Source organism: Rattus rattus, chromosome 4, assembly GCF_011064425.1.
Source record: "Rattus rattus isolate New Zealand chromosome 4, Rrattus_CSIRO_v1, whole genome shotgun sequence".
NCBI lineage: Eukaryota > Metazoa > Chordata > Mammalia > Rodentia > Muridae > Rattus > Rattus rattus.
In genome coordinates this window covers 88438940-88457589 of record NC_046157.1, presented here as the reverse complement: position 1 = coordinate 88457589, position 18650 = coordinate 88438940, and the positions used below count along the sequence as shown (strand labels likewise).

The window sequence follows — 18650 nt, the reverse complement described above, 5'->3', positions numbered from 1 at the left end:
CTGTACTCTAACAAATCAGATAAGATCTCTTCATCATGGCCTATCTTGGAAAGATAGAGCTGAGGGTCCCTGATTTATCCCCCTCTTTCCAGTGTGGCTGCACTGAATGAATCTTCTGCTGCTGTATTTTGTTTAGTTTGGGTTTTGGTGTTTTTGAGACAGGCTTTCCCTATGTGGAGAGTTCCAGGTTCTGGAACTTACTGTGAGGCCCAGGCTGACCCTGAACTCACAGAGCTTTGCCTGCCTCTGCCTCCTAAGAGCTAGGATTTAAAGGTGTGGCCGATTGGCTTCAAGGATGTGTAGCCATACTTAAGACTTTTTTTAAGGGGTTGGGAATTTAGCTCAGCGGTAGAGCACTTGCCTAGCAAGCGCAAGACCCTGGGTTTGGTCCCCAGCTCCGAAAAAAAGAAAAAAAAAAGTTCTACTTCAGGAGAAGACTGTCTTCTTTCAGGCAGCTAGGAGAAGGGTCTCAAAGCCCATGCCCTCCATGATACAGCTGGAGGAGTCCAACAAAGCCATGCCCACTCCAATAAGACCAAACCGCCTAATAGTGCCATTCCCTGGGCCAAGCATATTCAAGCCAGTGCACTGTGCTAGAGCAGTGCATGCACTTAAATACTGAGCCATGTCTCCAGTGCCCTCAAGTTACCTTCTTGGGGTACAGACAGCACCCTGAATTTGGTAATACCCAGGCCCATCTGCCTGTCTTCAGTCTGTGACCATTCTCAGTGAGGGGGTTGTATGTCTGGGATCCTGTGTGTACCCGTGTGCACACACGCCTTACCTGGGTTCTGAGTCTCTGAGTCTCTCTTGCATTTCCATCAGGATTCCTGTGTGACTCCAGCTGTCAACCTCTGTCAGCCTCTTTTGCCCTTCAGTGCAGCTGCCCCCCCCCCATAAATGAGACAGAGAAACAACACAGGAAAATGATGGGGGTGATCTTCACAGCCTTTCAATACTCAGGGGACTCAGAAAGAAAGGACCTGGGTGTGGCCATGGGGACCATAAGGGTAAAGCTGGACCTCCCAATCCGGCCCTGCTTCCCACACACCCTGTCCCCACCTAGGCTATGAAGCCAGGACACCCAAGTTCCTCACAGGGGTTGGGGGCGGAGGCCTCCTTCATCTAGGACGTCACCCCGTTAAACTTCCTCTCTCAGCCACACAGGAAACTGAGCAGATCAGGGGCCCAGCTGCAAGCAAACACAGGCTCCCCCAGCCCCAGGAGCCCTAGGGGAAGGGCCCAGCTGGGCCAGCCGTGGAGACCATGGGATCCACTGAAATGTAAGAGCTGTCTTCCCTCCAATCTGTGCAGCAAGATCGCCAGATCTGAGCCTAGAGGAGGGGTGGGGGAGGGCTACGGCAGGGGAGGGTCCAGGAAGTACAGTCACCCACGGACCAAGGTGGCCTCTCGGGGATCTGATCAGGTCATGCACAGTCCCTCTTCAATTTTCCTGGCTCTGGATCTGTGAAATGAAAGCAGGGACTTTAGGAGTATGACGCCCTGGTAGGCAGGGGATGTTAGGAAGGTGGTTTCCAGGAGGAGATAGTCAGCCGTGCGGTGTGAGAGGCTATGGTGAGAGATTCTGTCAACCTTAGTGGGAGACTCAGGGGTGCTTTGTGTCCATCCAACAATAAGATGCTGGAGGAGCCATGTCAGGTGCTGTGTGTAACTGGATGTTGCCTCCCTTGGTCCGGAAGCCAAGGCTTCAGCATCTTCTGCTAGATGTAGTGCACAGCGCAGAAGGCCAGGCTGTGGGGCTTGCCGCTCAGTGCCAGTACCTTGCTCTTCTTTCTCTGCTGAGTGTGGGCCCACAAAACCTCACAAGGACACAAGGACAAGTCTTAAATATGCTCAAAGCACAGAGAGAGAAGAGACAAGACTCACACGATACACACCTGCGGCAGTGCAGTTCTACCGCACAGATCCAAGGAGCGGGCACCAGAAAGAATCCTAAGTATGTGCTTTTTATACAAGTGCTTGTCACAGGCCTGCCTCCATGTCTGACTCCTCTTGCTTCTCTCCCTCCTTCCCTCCCTCCCTATCTCTCTGCCTCTCTGTCTCTCTCCCTATCTTTGTCTCTCTGTCTCTCTGTCTCTCTGTCTCTCTCTCTCTCTCTCTCTCTCTCTCTCTCTCTCTCTCTCTCTCTCTCTCTGTCTCTGTCTCCTAGCCCTCTCTTTGAAAACAGGGTCTCAGTATACAGTCCTGACTAACCTGGAACTCATATATAGACCAAGCAAGCCTTGAACTCACAGAGATCTACCTGCCTTTCCTTGGGGTTAAAGGTACGGCCACCATGCTGGTTCTCTCTCTCTTTCCTTCTCTTCTCTCCCCCCAAGCTTCAGCAGCATTCACACCTGACTCCACCCCTCAGGGCACCGACACCAACACACCTAGTCACACACACAAGGAGCAGAATAGGGAACACACAAACAGAAGCACACACACACACACACACACACACACACACACACAACCTGAAGCCCCCACCTGCTCCACAGAAGGCATCCCTCTGCTGTGTTTGACTGGTTCTTCGAAGCTGGCCGCCCCAACTCCCTGGAGGAGGGTAAGTTGGGAGACCTGGGGCTGGAAAGATGGGAGGGAGGGAGTAAGGGAGCGTGCGAGGCCACAAGCTCAGCAGCTGGCCCTTCCTGCAGATCCCCTGATCCTGCGGCAGTTCCCTCCAGACTTCCAGGAACAGGTATTCAGAAGACTTCCCAGGGCTGGTCCAGCAGAGCGGGGGTGCTGTGGGCCTTGAACCCTGAGTGGAGGGGCAAGGCCAAAAGGAGTGGTGTGCTAGTGCTTCTTCCCTCTCTAGGAGGCCATGCAGATGGTGCCCAGGTTCTGTTTCCCCTTCGACATAGAAAGGTATGCAGGGGACAGAGAGGTGGGGACACACACGCTCTTTGGGGCCTGAAGCAGGACCTTAACAACTAAAGCATTATAGGCACAGGGGCACAAGGACCCAGAGACCCAAGAACTGAAGGACAAAGGAAGCTAGGTGGTCCCTCAGAGGGGACTCAGAGTTCGTGAGTGTGCATGTATGTTCATAGGTGAGCAGCTGCCACCTATGAACTGTGGAGCTGTGGAGGCCAGAGACAGACCTCAAGTGTCATTTTCCAGAAACCATCCACCTTTTTCTTTTGTTATGTGAGCTATCTTACTAGTCCCGAATTGGTTTGGTTTGGTTTTGTTTGAGTATGTTGGAGTATGAGTGTTTTGCTTGGACATATATCTGTACACACCACATGCATACATGGTGCCTAGGAAGGTCAAAAGAGGGTATCAGATCACCAGGAATATGTGTAGTGTGTGGATACTGGAAACGAAACTTGGGTCCCCTGTGAGAGCAGCTAGTGCTCTAACCACTGAACCATCTCTCCAGTTCCTATACACACTCCCCTTGTTTTTTGAGGCAGGATCTCTTACTGACTCAGAGGTCTCCAAGGAAGCTTTACTGGCCGGCCAGCCCCAGGGCTTTGAAGATTTTACCACCCCAGCTCTGGAGCCAGAATTAATTTTGTTCTATTGTATTTGTGTGTGTGTGTGTGTGTGTGTGTGTGTGTGTGTGTGTGTGTGTGATGGGGGATTATGTACCTGTGCCACAGGATCTGAGTCCAGGGTCAGAGAGGATAACTTGGTTCTCTTCTTCTACATTATGGGTCTGCAGAGATTGAAGTCACACTGTGCCACTGTGCTCACTTACATATGCTTACATGTGCTACATGTGCTTATTATGTGCTTATATCGCTCATACTGTGCTCACATGTGCTCATCTGTGCTTACATGTGTTCACACTGTGCTCACATGTGCTTACATGTGTTCACACTGTGCTCACATGTGCTTACTTACTTCTTGCTCATACTGTGCTCACTGTGCTCACATGTGCTCACACTGTGCTGACATGTGCTTACATGTGCTCACATGTACTTACATGGCAAGCATATTTTCCTGATGAGCCACCCATGCTGGCCTCCAGATTCTCTTTTAAAGATGGGTCTGTAGAATGAGACTCCAGTCATCTGTCATGCAAGGCACATACTTACTGGTAGAGCTATGAAACCAGGCTCCAGGACTCAGGTTCCTGACTCCCAAGAACCCACAAAATACTGAGCTCTCATACCAAGCCACCAAAAAGCTGCATTCACAGTCATCTTGGGGGTGACCAATCTCCACCAGAGTCTTTTACCCCCAGGGAGCCGCCCAGCCCTGCTGTCCAGCACTTTACCTTTGCCCTCACTGACCTGGTGGGCAACCGTAGATTTGGCTTCTGCCGCCTGCGAGCCGGTGCATGGAGCTGCCTCTGTATCCTCAGGTGGGTGATACGGGGGGCCTAAAACCGATTAGGAACAGACAGGGACAAACACTGGGCCTCACAATGACACAGAGATTCCCAACTGATCTCAAGGGCAGGGAGTAAGGCTGAAAAGTGCACAGCCTGAAATGGGGCACAGGTCCCCGCTCCACACACGGACACACATGGACACACACCGACACACGTGTCCACTCCACACATGGACACATGTGTCTCTGCTCCACACGCAGACACAAGACCAGTGCCCATGAAGGCACAGGGCCTTGGGACCTGCACACATCAAGCCAAACAAAACCCCAGCACAGCTGTCTGTGGAGCTATCAGCCACCGATGGCTGCTGGGGTAGGGCACACTGGCTCTCTTCAGAGCTTTGCCATGCTCCTGTGAACGGCTCTACACCCATGTACTGACAGTCAGCACTAAGTGGACTCAGCAGGGCTTTTGGGGGTCCTGGGGCAGGGGGTGAGACAGGGTCTCACTAAGTAGCCCTGGCTGGCCTGAAACTATTATATAGACCAGGCTGGCCTCCAAACCCCAAGAGGTCCTCCTACCTCTGTCCTCCTGAGAGCCATGGATTAAAGGCATCCACCACTACACCCGGCTGATTCAGTAGGTTTTAGAAAATATCCCATAATATTGAGAAAGGAAAGTTGAGGGGGTGGATATGGGGATAGATTTTATCAAAACACATAGTATGCATACATGAAAACACATAATATGCATACATGAAAACACGTAATATGCATGCACAAAATTCTCAAACAATAAATTTGTAAAAGTATCAGATTCCTCAGGAGCACTTTCTAGACTGTGACACTTCCCCTTCTCTCTCTCCAGCCACCTTCCCTGGTTTGAAGTGTTCTACAAGATTCTCAATACTGTGGGGGACCTCCTAGCTCAGAACCAAGTGAGACCAGCCCCACCTTCAATCCTCACCCGTCTCCCCATCACCTCTCTAATGGGCCAGGTCTCACCTCATTCACAGGGAGACCCTCAGAATCCCAAATCGTCCATCCAGTAACTCGTCCTGTATTCCCCAGGTCACTGAGGCTGAAGAACTCCTACAGAACTTGCAGCAACACCCCTGTCTTGGACCTGGTTTTTCAGGGGGACCAAAGACGGTGAGTAGCTCCCATCTCTGGCTCCCATGTTTGGCACGGGCATCTTGTTGGCGGTGAAGGCTGTGAGCGGGCTGAGGAACCACACAGTTACTCCTGTGCCCCAGGACAGCAGCATCACCAGCTGGAGCGAGTGCGGGATCTTGCCTCCTGCCCTGGGGAATAGCAAGCTGGTGAGTGGATGTCCCTCAGGCTGCCACCCATACAGACTGCCACGCATGCGGACTGAATCGCTCCCTCCCTGTCTCCCCACTAGCTTTCTTGTTTTGTGGCTCCAGATGCTGCGGGCCTCCCATCTATTCCTGAGAATGTGAGTAATTAGAAATTACAAAAGGTGGGTGAGACGGCAAATCCTAGCTCTTTGCCCAACCCCCAGCCGCTGTGCCCCTCCATCCTTCAGAGGAACCTCACTGAGCTGGTGGTCGCTGTGACAGATGAGAACATCGTGGGGCTCTTCGCAGCGCTGCTAGCTGAGAGGAGGATCTTGCTCACGGCCAGCAAGCTCAGCACTGTGAGGCGGACCTTCTCCCCGGGCCGGGGATGGGGGGTGGAGGGGTGGGAGGGGACACACTCCTAAACCTGTTCACTCAGTCCCACCCCTGTAGGGACAATCTGAGGAGGTTGCATAACGGCTCCAATTTATTGGTAGCACAATCCACTGAGGACCAGACCTGGCCTAGCTGGAAGAAGATGTTAAACTTTCCGGCTGGAGCGCTCAGTGGGTAGAGCGCTCACCTAACAAGCATGAGTCCCCTGGCTCTATTTCCGACCAGGCCCTGGCAAGCACCATTGCTGATACACACCTGGAATCCCAGCACTGACCGCCTGAGACAGAATCAGAAGTTCAGGGAACGTTATCCTGACACCTAGTTTGAGGCCAGCCAGATACAAGACAGACACTCACCAGGTCTCAATGAATGATAGATAGATAGATAGATAGATAGATAGATAGATAGATAGATAGATAGATAGATAGATAGATTTTAAAAGATTCTAGAAGGCTGGAGAAATGGTTCAGTGGTTAAGAGCACTGACTATTCTTCTAGAGGTCCTGAGTGCAATTCCTAGCAACCACATGGTGGCCCCCAACCATGTGTAATAGGATCCAATGTCCTCTTCTGGTGTGTCTGAAGACAGAGACAGTGTGCTCACTTGTACATAAAACAAGTATATAAATATTTTTTTAAAAAAAAAATCTAGGGCCAGTGAGATGGCTCAGTGAACAAAGGTGCCTACAGCCAAATTTTGAGGACTTGAGTTCAATCCCCAGGGCACACATGGTGGGAAGACAAATCCATTCCTACATGTTCTTCAAATCTGCACTAGTGAGCTCTCACACACAAACTCACTCACAAACAAGTAACTGTAATCTGATTTTTTTATTTTTAGTTTCACTTTTTTATGTTATACAGTATAAAGATTTTTAATGTATATATGTGTATGTGGGTGCCCAAAGAGAAGATCCCCTGGAGCTGGAGTTAAAGCAGTTGTGAGCCACCATGTTGTTGCTCAGAGCTGAACCCAGGACCTGTGCAAGAGCAGCCAATGCTGTAACCACTGAGCCATCTCTCCTGCTCCTTTAATGTGTTTGGCATTTTTTATAAGGACTTTTTTTTTTATTAATTTTTACTTATATGAGTAGAGTGTAGCTGTTTTGAGATGCACCAGAAGAGGGCACCAGATCCCATTACAGATGGTTGTGAGCCACCATGTGGTTGCTGGGATTTGAACTCAGGACCTCTGGAAGAGCAGTCAGTGCTCTTAACCGCTGAGCCATCTCTCCAGCTCCCAGTGTTTGGCATTTTTAGGTTTGGTTTGGTTTGGTGTGGTTTCAAGACAGATTTTCTGGAACTCACTCTGTAGACCAGGCTGGACTTGAACTCAAGAGATCCACCTGTGTCTGCCTCCTGAGTGCTGGGATTACAGGTCAGAGCCACTACCTAAAGCTCAGAGTTTTTGTTTTTTTTATCTGAGCACATGGAGCTATAACTGGCCAAAATCCTGGTCTCCTCTTCCTTCCTAAGGGGGTCTGAATTCCACCCAGTTCTCCAGCAATGGAAGGAGGAGACAGATCAGAGAGGTCTAAGTGCCTATCTCAGTGCCCATTTCAGGGCCCCTCTCAGTGATCCAGGACCCTGAGGTGAGTAGTCTGAACCGCCACCTCTGCCCTTCTCACCCCGCAGCTGACAGCCTGTGTTCACGCCTCCTGCGCTCTGCTCTACCCCATGCGCTGGGAGCATGTTTTGATCCCCACGCTGCCCCCGCACCTGCTGGATTACTGCTGGTAAGAAAAGAAGAGGAGGGGGATGAGGAAGGTAGGCAGAGGGAAAGCCTGTGGCGCTGCCAACCTTTAATCTTAGCACATGTGAGACCAAGGTAGGAGGATCTCTTTATGTCCCAGGCCAGCCTGGTCTACAGTGAGTCAGTATAAGAAAAAGTTAAAAAAGAAAATAAAGAGTTCCAGGCCAACCTGGACTACATGAGGCAGGCATAGATGCTTGGGGGTTTGAGGTATGCATCTGCCTTTCCAGTCTGTGTTCTCTCCACAGTGCGCCGATGCCCTACCTCATAGGAGTCCACAGCAGTCTCGCTGAGGTAAACGCTGGAACAGCCCAAGGCTGGAGCCAGGAGGGATTCCCTCTGTTTCTCAGAGTCCCTCCTCCATATGGGGCTCTGAATGACAGCTCATGTTTGTCTCCCGCAGAGAGTTCGGGAGAAAGCCCTGGAAGACGTTGTGGTGTTGAATGCAGACTCTAACACCCTGGAGACGCCCTTTGACGATGTGCAAGCTCTGCCGCCAGATGTGGTCAGTGCCACCACCTCCCACCCTTTCTCCCCAACATGGAGCCTCCATCTCTGCCCAACTCGGGGTCTGTCCTGTGTCTTCAGGTATCCCTGCTGAGACTTCGGCTAAGGAAGGTTGCACTGAGCCCCGGGGAAGGGGTGTCTCGTCTCTTCCTCAAAGCCCAGGCCCTGCTCTTTGGAGGATACCGTGACGCCCTGGTCTGCATCCCGGTGAGCAGATGGAGAAGGAGGAGAGATGCCAAGCCTCTCAAGGAATAAATCACAACATTAAGAATACCTAGTGGTTTAGGGTCTCAGGTAGCCTAGGCTAGCCCCAAACTTTGAACCCTGAGCCTCCTGCCTTTTTTTTCTGTTTCTTGAGACTGTGTCTTTGTAGCCCAGGTTACCCTGGAGCTCATTATGTAACCCAGCAGCAATCTCCCTACAGCAGCCCCTTACACTATCAACAGTATTTAATGCTGACAACCACATTATAGATGAGGATGAGATGTCTCATGAGGCCCTGCACAGGATCAGGTACAGGGTAGCGGTGAAGTTGGAAGAAAAACGGTAGAAGACAGGAGAGCCCCCAGGGAACTCCGAAAGAAATCCTTCTTCCAGGGTCAGCCAGTGACATTCAGTGAGGAGGCTTTCTTGGCTCAGAAGCCTGGGGCGCCCCTGCAGGCCTTCCACAAAAAGGCCGTACACTTGCAGCTCTTCAAACAGGTGAGCCACTGGGGCGGTGCCGCGGGCGGTGCCTAAAGTGAAGAATAAGGGATACGCTGCTAGTCCCTGAGGCGGGGCCTAAGGTGACGAATGGGGATGGGCTGCGGGTCCCTGACGTCAGGGCCAAGTTGAATGCCTAATTTCTAGAATGGTTTCAAGATTTGAGGGCCTTGGGAGGGGCCTGGTAGGCTGGCTTCTAGGTCTATAGGGAACAGCATGAACTTGAGTCTGACCCTCTCTCCCTACCCTAAGTTCATCGAATCCCGACTGGAAAAACTCAATGCTGGAGAAGGTTTCTCAGACCAATTTGAGCAAGAGATCATTGCCTGCTGCGGAGCTTCCTCAGGTGAGCCCCAAGGGTCTCACCCAATCAGTTTCCCAAGCTTGTGCTGACTCAGTAACCACAGCTCTCTCCCTTCCTCCCAGGCACCCTTCGGTCCTATCAGCTCTGGGCAGATAGCCTTAAGGTAATAAAACCAATCCCTACTCCTGTTTATAACCAACGTCATCACCTTACCGCTTACCACAGCCTCCAAGAAGGGTCTTGGTTAAAACTGGAGGCACAGGGAGGGAGGAGGCTGCCCAGCAGAAGGCAACCTGAGGTGGGGAGTGTGGGATCCAGACCTGGTGACCTCAGGGGTCCAAGTTTCTCCCATTTGATGTTTTCTCACCCAATCCCTTACAGAAAGGTAGTGATGCCCTCCTGCATTCTGTGAAAGCTAAAACCCGACCAGCGGTCAGGAACATGTACCGATCGGTGAGGCTGGGCCCTGTGGCCTACAGTGGCTGGGGTGACCACAGGAAGGGGTATAGGGAGAGTCTGTGTTAAATATGTTTATGTGCACATGTGTGCCTGTGCATGTAGAAGCTAGGGGTTGGCATTGCTGTCCACCTTGGGGTTTTGCCTTGTTTTATTTTTGGAGAATCTCCATGTGTGGCCGTGGCTGGTTTTGAACTCAGAAATGCACCTGCCTCTGCCTCCTGAATTTGGAATTGTTCCCCACCACATGGAGCAGCTCTGGAGGGTTTGTGGAGGGCGGGGAATACATTTATTTATTTTAGTTATGTGTTGTGGAGGTCAGAGGATGACTTAAAGAGATTAATTGTTCGTGTCTTTAATCCCAGCACTCTGAGGCAGTGGCAGGCAGATTTCCAGCCTCGTCTACATAGTGAGTTCCAGGACGGCCAGGGCTACACACAGAAACCCTGTCTTGAAAAGCAACAACAAAAAAAGTTGGTTGTGTCTTTTCACCATGTGTGTCCCAAACATGGGAATCAAGAGAGGATGTCTTGAGTAGTCACAACAGGCATTAAATGTCCACTTTAACAAGTTTAAATATTAACAGATTTCCCTATGCTGTTTTCATTTTCCGTTCTCTTTTTAGTGTGAGTTGTGTGTATGTGTTGTGTTAGTGTGTGTTGTGTGCCTACTGGCCTGCTTGTGTGTGCACCATGTGTGTGGAGGCCAGAAGAGGGTATTGGATCCCCTGGAGCTGTACATTGTGCCAGTTGTGACCAACCTGATTTGTGTAACTAGTCTTTGCTACTTTGTGGGTTCTTTTTCCCACCCTTTATTCTACCCCTGTTTTCTCCACCCCCTAGAAAGGAGAGAAACGGTAGAGGGACAAGAGATCCTTGAATCTAATTTCTTTCCTGTTGTTTCTTTCTTTGAGAACAACTACATACAAACCATAACCACCCCACCCCAACACCAATGACTACCAACCCCTGCCTCCCAGGCCCCTATATAACCTCTGAAACACACCCAGAATTCCAGCTATCACACATTCACAGAAACTATCTGCAGCTGGCAAAACCATACCTCTGCCAGGGCGCAGGGCAAATCATCGTCAGCTACTGAGAACAGGCCCATGTCCCCACACCTGGGATTAAAATGCAAACACTTAATATTTCTGTGTTTTTAAAGAAACCAGAGTTCCAGAATTGTCACTACAGTTCCCGGTGCTGTGGCATGAGCAGCAAACACTCTTAAGATGTTTCTTGCAGTCCAAGTTGACAGCCGAGTTTGATTCCTAGAATCCGCATGAGAGAACTGACTCCCCAAGCTGAACTTTGCCCTCCACACCTGTGCCATGACTCATGTTTCTCCCCCAAATAAAATACATAAATAAAATCAAGCACACACACAAACTCTGACAGCCAAGATCCATTGACGACTTTTTGTTACTTAGCTTCCATTTTTTTTTTTGGTGGGGTCGGGGGCTCTGGAGCTCAACATCTCTTCAGACCAGCCTTTACGTTTCAGATCTGTCCATTTGATTTTAGTCCTACACACAATGGTCACACCTTCGGTTTATGGCAGGATGACTCCCTCCAGGAGCATTGAAGGTATAAACATAGCTTGGAAGATACAAAGGTGGTAGAAAACAGTTGTGTCTAATACTGTGTTGGGTTGTCACCTAGGCAAAGAGTGGCTTGAAGGGAATGCAGAACCTGCTTATGACTAAGGTAAGACCACCCAGGGTGAATTCCCCACCCACAGGTAATTCAAGGGAGTAGAGGTGGTACCCCAGCCTACGTGTGCGTCCCTTCACAGGATGGAGACTCTTGCCTACAGAGGGGGGGCTCCCTGAGAACCCCAAGCCTCACCAGCCGCTCAGACCGACTGCAGCAGCGCCTGCCTATCAGCCAGCACTTCGGACAGGTGAGGATGCCCACTGTCCAACACACACATTCACACACACATTCACACACACACACACACACACACACACACACACACACACACACACACACACAGTGAGGATGCTCACCTTCCCCCATACATACCAGATTCTTCCCAAATCCTGCATTTGTCCCTAGTGTTCACCAAACCATCTTCCTGTGTTGAAGTTCAAATTGTAGTTCGCTCACTATACAGTCAAGGATGGGTTTGAACCCCTGATCCACCACACCCAGTTTAAATAGTGCTAGGGACCAAACCCAGTGCACTGTGCATGCTAGGCAAGACCTGTACCAACCAAGTTACATTCTCCCAACCCCTTGGTTGGGAGCTGTTTTTAGTTTTTTAGACCAAACTTGTCTAGAACCCAGAGATCCACCCCAGCCCTTGTTTTGTTTTTAGAAGAATCTCACTATATAGCCAGCCAGAACTTGAACTGGAAATGATCCTCCTGCCTCAGGCTCAAATGTAGAGATGACAGACATGTAGTATCATGTCCAACGCTCTTTCCAATTCAAGATGGAAAGCCCCAGCCATGGATTCAACAGCTCTGGAGGCTTCTCCCATCTCTTGCTCTCTGATCTTTTTCAGAACAGGCCCCTCCGCCCTAGCAGGAGACTCAAGCCGGAAGGGGGACCTTCTGAACCCCCGCAGGAGAGGTAAGAATTTAAGCAGGGTCACAACTAATGAGGGGTGTCTTCTAGACTCTGGAGACAAAGCCCAGATGTCAACCCTCAATCCAGGAGCCCCACCTTGAACTCCAGGGACACTCAGAATCCCTGGGCAGAGGACACTCTAGACGGCAGCTTCCTGGGCTCTGGAGAGGAGCTGGATCTGCTGAGTGAGATCCTAGACAGTCTGAGTGTGGAAATCAAGAGTGGCGGCCAGCTGAGGGCCAGCCAGAGTCTGGACTGCTGTCAGCAAGGGGCCTCAGAGAGCTGTTCCAGCCTGGTGAGAACCTACTCCCCTCCCCCTCCACCCATCAGCTTCTTCCCCATCTGACACCAACCATACCCTCTATCCTGCTGTGCCCAGCCTGACATCCCAGTGGGGTCACCGTGGCAACTGGAAGAAGACAGAAGATCCCAGGATCCTCAGCTTCAGTCCCTGCCTGGTGACCTGTCACTGCTGCAGGACACCCCATTTTCAGAGGTTGTAAGCTACTCAAAGAACTGTCCTCAGCCACCCTCAGATATCTCCTCTCTGCCTACATCTTCAGCCACTTCAGCAGACCCTCCCAGCCAAAGGGACCCAGGGCCCTCTTCTTCCAGCAAGCTGGATCCTACACCCTCACAAAGCCCTTGCTCCAGGACCCTCAGAGTCCCCACTCAGCCTACTCCCCTAAAAAGCCAACTTCTTGCCTCCACGGAGCCCAACTCTGATGCTGTCCGGAAGTTACAACCCATTCAGTCTCCCTTCTGCTCCCAATCTAAAGAGAACCCCAGAAACCAGCCTCCCCAGGTTCTGCTGAGCCAGGCTTGTATACAACCCCTCAAGGAGCTGGGAGCCCCCACTTCTTATGTCTCTCATGTAGGCAAGCAGCAAGAGCCCCAGGACAGGCAACCTCGAGTTGCTGATCTGAAGAAGTGTTTTGAAAATTAAAAGGGTGAGGGGTTCCCAAGTCTCAATAAAGTTGAATTTGGTTTCCTTGATAAATTTATCTGTGGCTTTCTGTCAGCCCAAAAAAACTACTTCATCCACCACTCCAAGAGACCTCTAAGCATCTTTAAGGTTCATCTGAAGGCTCTTACCCCAGCATCCAGCCCATTAGGGACTGCAAAGAGCTTACAATTCAAAGCCTTCTCTCGTTTATCTAAACTAATGTTCCCACAAGCTAAAAAAACAAAAACAAGAAACCTTTATTGTACCTATCAATTTCATATAAATATATAAAAAGTGAGCAGCCCCATCCTCGCTTGCCCTCAAAGTCAAGGTCTCTGAAGAACTCTCTCCCCTTCTATTGAGTATTGTATGAGTCTGACTGCCCAAAGGGGTTGTCGCCTTCCACAAGGTCACACAGCCAGGAAGGGAAGATGGATGACAGGGAAGGAGGGGAGGAGCTAGATGGGCAGGCAGCCCCGCACTGGCTCCTTGGAGTCCTGGGGGGCCCGGGCCTCAGCTGCTGCGTGGGAAAACTGAAAGAAAGGACAGGAAGTTTGTTGGGCCTGCGGTCACAGTAGGAGACACAGCAGAGGCAAGATCACATGAGGTAAATGGTAAGGCTCCCCGCCCCTGGTCCTGGCACCCCCAGTTTCATGCAGAGCCAAGCAGAAGCAACATGCTGCATAGCCCACCAGCTGGATGCCCCAGGGTTCCCCAAGCCAAGTCCTCCTGAGTCATCAGAGGCTGTTGTCTCCAAGGTGGCTGCTGTGTGTCACGGTGTGCCAAGGCAGTCCTGGGCGTTGGTCGTGATGATGGCCTATGGCCGACACCCCTAAATTCAGATGAGCCGCTCCTCCGGGGGCAGCTTGAGGTTGGGGGGTGGTGGAGCACGGGCACCCACCTGCTCCTCACTGCTCGGCCGGTAGGTGCCCTCTGTCTGCCGCTTTTCTCGAAGTTTTCTCATTAGCAGGAATAGCCCCACTGCTATGAGGAGGGCTCCCAGAATGGAAAAGACCACAGTGATGGCCACGATGGCCTCTGAGGACTGTAAGGAGAGGGAGAGTGGACAGGTGTGACCAACTGCATGGAGTCACCCCACCTAAGTCACCCTGCCTGCTTTCTGGGTGGGGTTCTGGGCTGTTCTCAATCTGAGAAACAACTTCCTTCAGCACCTCCCACATTGGTACTCAGTACTTCTGTCCTGTCCCTTCCACACTACGAGCCCCGAGGACTCTGAGCAGATACAGTTCTCTTGTTTTTCCTTCTTCCTGTCTTTCTTTGGTGTTGTGTAGCTAAGAATAATCCCGAGCTTCTTCCTCCTCCACATTCAGGTACTGGGAATACAGGTATGTGCCACCACACCCAAAGTTTTTATTGTCACATGGTCTCATCTATATCCCAGGCTGGTCTTCAATTATGGCAATCTCCTGCCTCAGCCTCCTGAATGGTAGGGTGACCAGTGTTTATCACCATGCTCATCAGGCAAGAAAGACACTGTGTTTAGTTTTGGGACAAGATCTAGTAGACCTGGCTAGTCTGGAATTCACTATGTAGACCAGGCTGTCCTTGAACTCAGAGCTCTACCTGCCCCCCCCCCTCTGGCTAGCCTGGAATTCACTATGTAGACTAGGCTGGCCTTGAACCCAGAGCTCCACCTGCCCTCCTCCTCCCCCACCCCCACCCCCCGGAGTGTATGGGTTACCACACCCAGCAAGACACAGTATTCTTGTTTACTTTTATGTAGAGGTCTTGCTACCTTCTTTTCTGCGACATAAGTCCCATTGCTGTGGCTTTGTGGCATACATAAAACCCTGGGTTTGACTCCCAGCACCCCATAGACCCAGCATGATGGTGGGCACAAGTTAACTCAGCAATGAGAAAAGCAGAAGGATCCTGAATCCAAGGTCCTCTGACTACAAAGGAAGTTTAAGGCCAGCCTGAGCTACACCAGACCCCATAAAAAAAAAAAAAAAGAGTGTCAGGGTAGGGCTGGGTATAACCTGATTGTAGAACGCATGCCTAACATACACACAGCCTTTTAAAAGTAATGTCTCTCCACTTGTCCCAGTACTCTGGTCTCTCATACACCAGTTCTTCTGCATACACCTTCCCAACTCACCAAGCCCCCGTTGGACCCGCCGCCATCTGGGGGTTGAGTTGTGCTATTTGTGAAAGAGTCCGGTGCTGTGGAACAGAAAGAGAAAAAAAAAAACTCTAAGCTGGAGTCTTCGCTAGGCATCACTTACACACCACTCAGCCAGACCTTGCAAACCTTCTCCCAAGTCTCCAGCTGGAATAGAGGCAACAAGAAGGGCAATCCACCCACTCCACCCTCTAGCCACCCAGGGTCGCCATTAGAATAGATGGCTTCCAGAACAGTGTCCCCTCCACCATCACTCTGGCCCAGGGCCCTTAAGGACCTGGGCGGGGCTCAACCTTTCCCTGGAGTGTGTGACTCACAAGGCCCCCCCACCCCCAGGCTCCTGAAACTGGAACCAGAAAGACTGAGGGAAGGTCTAGCTGGGTCCACACCTAATAAGGTTCAGCCCTGTCAGCTGGGCCTTCAGGCCTCCTCCAGGTCCCCCTGGCTGCTTAAGACTCTCAACTATGCAGACTCAGGTGCCCAGGCCCTCCCCTCCTCCACCTCCGGGCTGTGCCCAACAACCCCAAGCTCCTAAATTCCACAAGACTTAAGGACTCAGGAATTCTGGGATGCGGGCACGGGGTTACTTTACGGTAGAGCGCTTGCCTAGCAATCAGGAAAACCTGGGTTCGAGCAACGTAAAAAATTGGAAAAAAAAAAAAAGTTCGGAGGTCAGCTAGACTAATTTGAAGTTCAGTCCTGATGCTTTCAGACTCGATCGTCAAACACATTCCAAGCTCATTCCTAAGATCTTTCGCCCTCTCTGGGTCGCAAATGCCCGGTACTTCTAAGTTCAACCCGGGATCCCTCCTCTCACCCGAGCGCCACCCGGGACGGTACCTACTTTCTTGGCTCCAGCCGGAGGGCAGCATCGGCAAGCCAAACGCCAAGAGCAGCCCCAGGCCTGGGGTCGCCATGAGCTTGGGCGACGAGTTGGTGGCGCCAAGGACAGGACTTCCCCAGGGCTCCAATTCCTACCGCATCTTGGGTCGAGGAGGGCACCTGCGACCCAGGACCTGGGGACCAGACCAGGGGAAGAGGGCGCAGCATGAGGTGAGGGGCTGGACTCAGGCTCGGGCCCCAGAGACCAGCAACCCAATCTTGGAGTGCGCTCCCCGCCCTCGGCGCCAAGGGTCAGAGATTAAAGATTAACTCCCCGACCGCGTTCTTGGGCCAGGGAAAGGGAAGGAGGAGGTGGGGACAGGACAGGCTGCGCGCCCTGCCTCCCTACCTGACCCAGGCGTCAGAGAGGGACTTCGCTCAGGTTCCCAATCCCGGGTTCCCAGCTGGAACCCCGAGTCGCTGTCCTTCACCCGATCGCTCCAGATCCCACCCGCCCCGCCCGCTCACGTGACCCGGAAAGTTTAGTCACCCACCTAGGCAAAGAGCGCACTTCCGGCTTGTGCACCTGAGCCTGGCGGAGAGGGGCGGGGCGAAGAGGGCGGGGCCGCGCCGCCAGAGCACCTGTAACGGGAACCCCATTGCGACAAGGAGCAGCGCGGAGGGCGGAAGCGAGCAGGTGAAAGGACTGCACAGCTGGGGTCCCTCTGTGGCACAGGTGTGCAGACGCAGGGGGCGTGGCGACACTCCAGAAAGATACACACCTGTAAAGGGCGGTCTCCGATGGGTAACACTGATTCATACTGACGTCAGATCTGGTAATGCTAACCTGAATCCTAAGTGTATTCTGGAGGCGGAGGCCAGAGGATCACAAGTTCAAGGCCAGCCTGAGCAAATCCTATTTCAAAAGTAAAATGGCTGGGAGCGTGGCTCAGGGCCAGAAACCTTGCCTAGAATCACCTAGTGAAGGTCACCTGCCAAGAATGTCTTAGTGACGGGATCGCCCTTTTCTCAGCTATGAATTCAGCATGCCTGAGACCCTGGGTTCTTTCTTTATCCCATAGTCAATCAATCAACTTGTACAGGACTAGTTTCGTAGAAAGATACACAATGTGGACGTGTAGTCAGAGTAATCAGAACACCTGCTTAGAATTAAACCCGTGCGGTAAAAAACACACCTAGACAAGCCGCTGCGCAGAATCCCGCTCAGCTTAATGGAAGGCCTTATGTTCGCACTGAAAAAAGTCCGTATGACAGGCCCACCTGTCAGGGAAGTGTTTGGGGGAAAGAATGGATTTGGGTCTGTGCAGAAGCAGTTATGTCCCATGGCGTCCACAAAGAAACACTTATGCATGGAAACCTTTGGTAGCTGGTAGAGGGCTGGGGTGAGACTTTCACCTGTTCACCAAACACCTGTCCGGAACCACACGACCTCCTGATGTATCTTTGGGTAAAAGGTGGTCATGAACCGGATATGATGGCACATGATTTACCGTCCCAGCAATGAGGAATCAGAAGCAGGCGAATTGCTGCACATTCAAGGCCAGCTAAGCCCCAGAGAGCTTGAGTCAAAAGAGCAATAACAACAGTCAGAGGGCTGAAGCTGGAGTTCGTTGTCTAGATTGACTAAGCCATACAAAGCCCTACAACGCCCATTGTAGTGGCATATGCCTTAGATCCCAGCAGAAACAGGTGGATCTCTGTGAGTTCCAGATCAGCCTGGTCTACATAGTGACTTTCATGGCTACACAGAGAGATTGTGTCTTTTTAAAAAGAAAAAAGAAAACTAAAAATAAACAAAAGAGGTGTCCTCCCTTCCTAGGACAGGTAGTTTAAAATCTGTTTGAATCTCTGCTCTGTCTGTCCCTAAATGGGAATCCGGAATAGGATTTTAAGCTTTAGGCTCCACTGTCGAGTGGGAAAAGCAAGTGTCACCTACCTACCTCACAGGGTTTGGGCAGGTTCGGTGCTGAGCAGCGAGTGAAGGACTCTGGCATGCGCAACACACTCAATGTTAGCCATTATTTATTATTCGCGGTCAAACGAACGCCCTTCCCCCTGACGGTGAGACGAGAAACTGCACCCGAAACTTGTGGGAGGGACTGGAGCAGGTGCAACCGCTGTCCCCGGCTGAGGCCCCGCCTCCAGAGCCCCTCCTCCTTCTGGTCCGGGACTCCCTTCCCAGGCAGGTCTGCAAAGAGCAGCCTTCTGAGAGTCTGGGTGGGGGCGCGGCGCCTTTAAGAACGCCTAGCAGGCTGCGGGCTGCGGGACTGGAGGCAGCAGCAGGTCTACCGGGAAGCCGGGCCTAGAATGAGCGAACGGGCAGCTCTGGCGCATCTGACCAATAGGGATTTAACTTTGCAGCCGCGCCGCTCGTTGACCTTGCGTTTCTCTCTCTGAGTGACAACAAGGAAAGGAGGCGTGCGGGCAGAGTGGAAT

The 18650-nt window shown here is 51.6% G+C and overlaps 2 protein-coding genes across 4 annotated transcripts; one reads left to right on the top strand and one right to left on the bottom strand.

Moving 5' to 3' along the window:
- Nucleotides 1-558: 558 nt before the first annotated feature.
- Nucleotides 559-13282, top strand: Dennd1c (DENN domain containing 1C). Its single transcript, XM_032900806.1, is given in 24 exon segments — nt 559-1283; nt 2502-2566; nt 2658-2701; nt 2819-2868; nt 4196-4315; nt 5153-5222; nt 5356-5436; nt 5541-5606; nt 5690-5743; nt 5834-5944; nt 7617-7717; nt 7983-8028; nt 8138-8239; nt 8323-8448; nt 8839-8943; nt 9196-9289; nt 9370-9410; nt 9629-9700; nt 11267-11289; nt 11358-11412; nt 11501-11608; nt 12218-12285; nt 12370-12577; nt 12662-13282. Coding segments are annotated over 24 exon segments (2394 nt in total). The 5' UTR covers nt 559-1266; the 3' UTR covers nt 13229-13282.
- A 179-nt stretch (nt 13283-13461) lies between these two features.
- On the bottom strand, nt 13462-16970 carry Crb3 (crumbs cell polarity complex component 3). Of its 3 annotated transcripts, none has more exons than XM_032900805.1 (5): nt 16748-16970; nt 16216-16387; nt 15348-15412; nt 14130-14273; nt 13462-13761 (listed from the first exon to the last, which is right to left on the bottom strand). In XM_032900805.1, the coding sequence occupies exons 2-5, from the start codon at nt 16286-16288 to the stop codon at nt 13687-13689; spliced, it is 357 nt and encodes a 118-aa protein (XP_032756696.1). In that variant the 5' UTR covers nt 16289-16387; nt 16748-16970; the 3' UTR covers nt 13462-13686. The 3 variants fall into 3 exon arrangements, with proteins under 3 accessions (XP_032756696.1, XP_032756694.1, XP_032756695.1); XM_032900803.1 differs by lacking the exon at nt 16748-16970 and adding an exon at nt 16603-16718; XM_032900804.1 differs by lacking the exon at nt 16748-16970 and having other exon boundaries at nt 16216-16537.
- Between the last annotated feature and the right edge of the window lie 1680 nt (nt 16971-18650).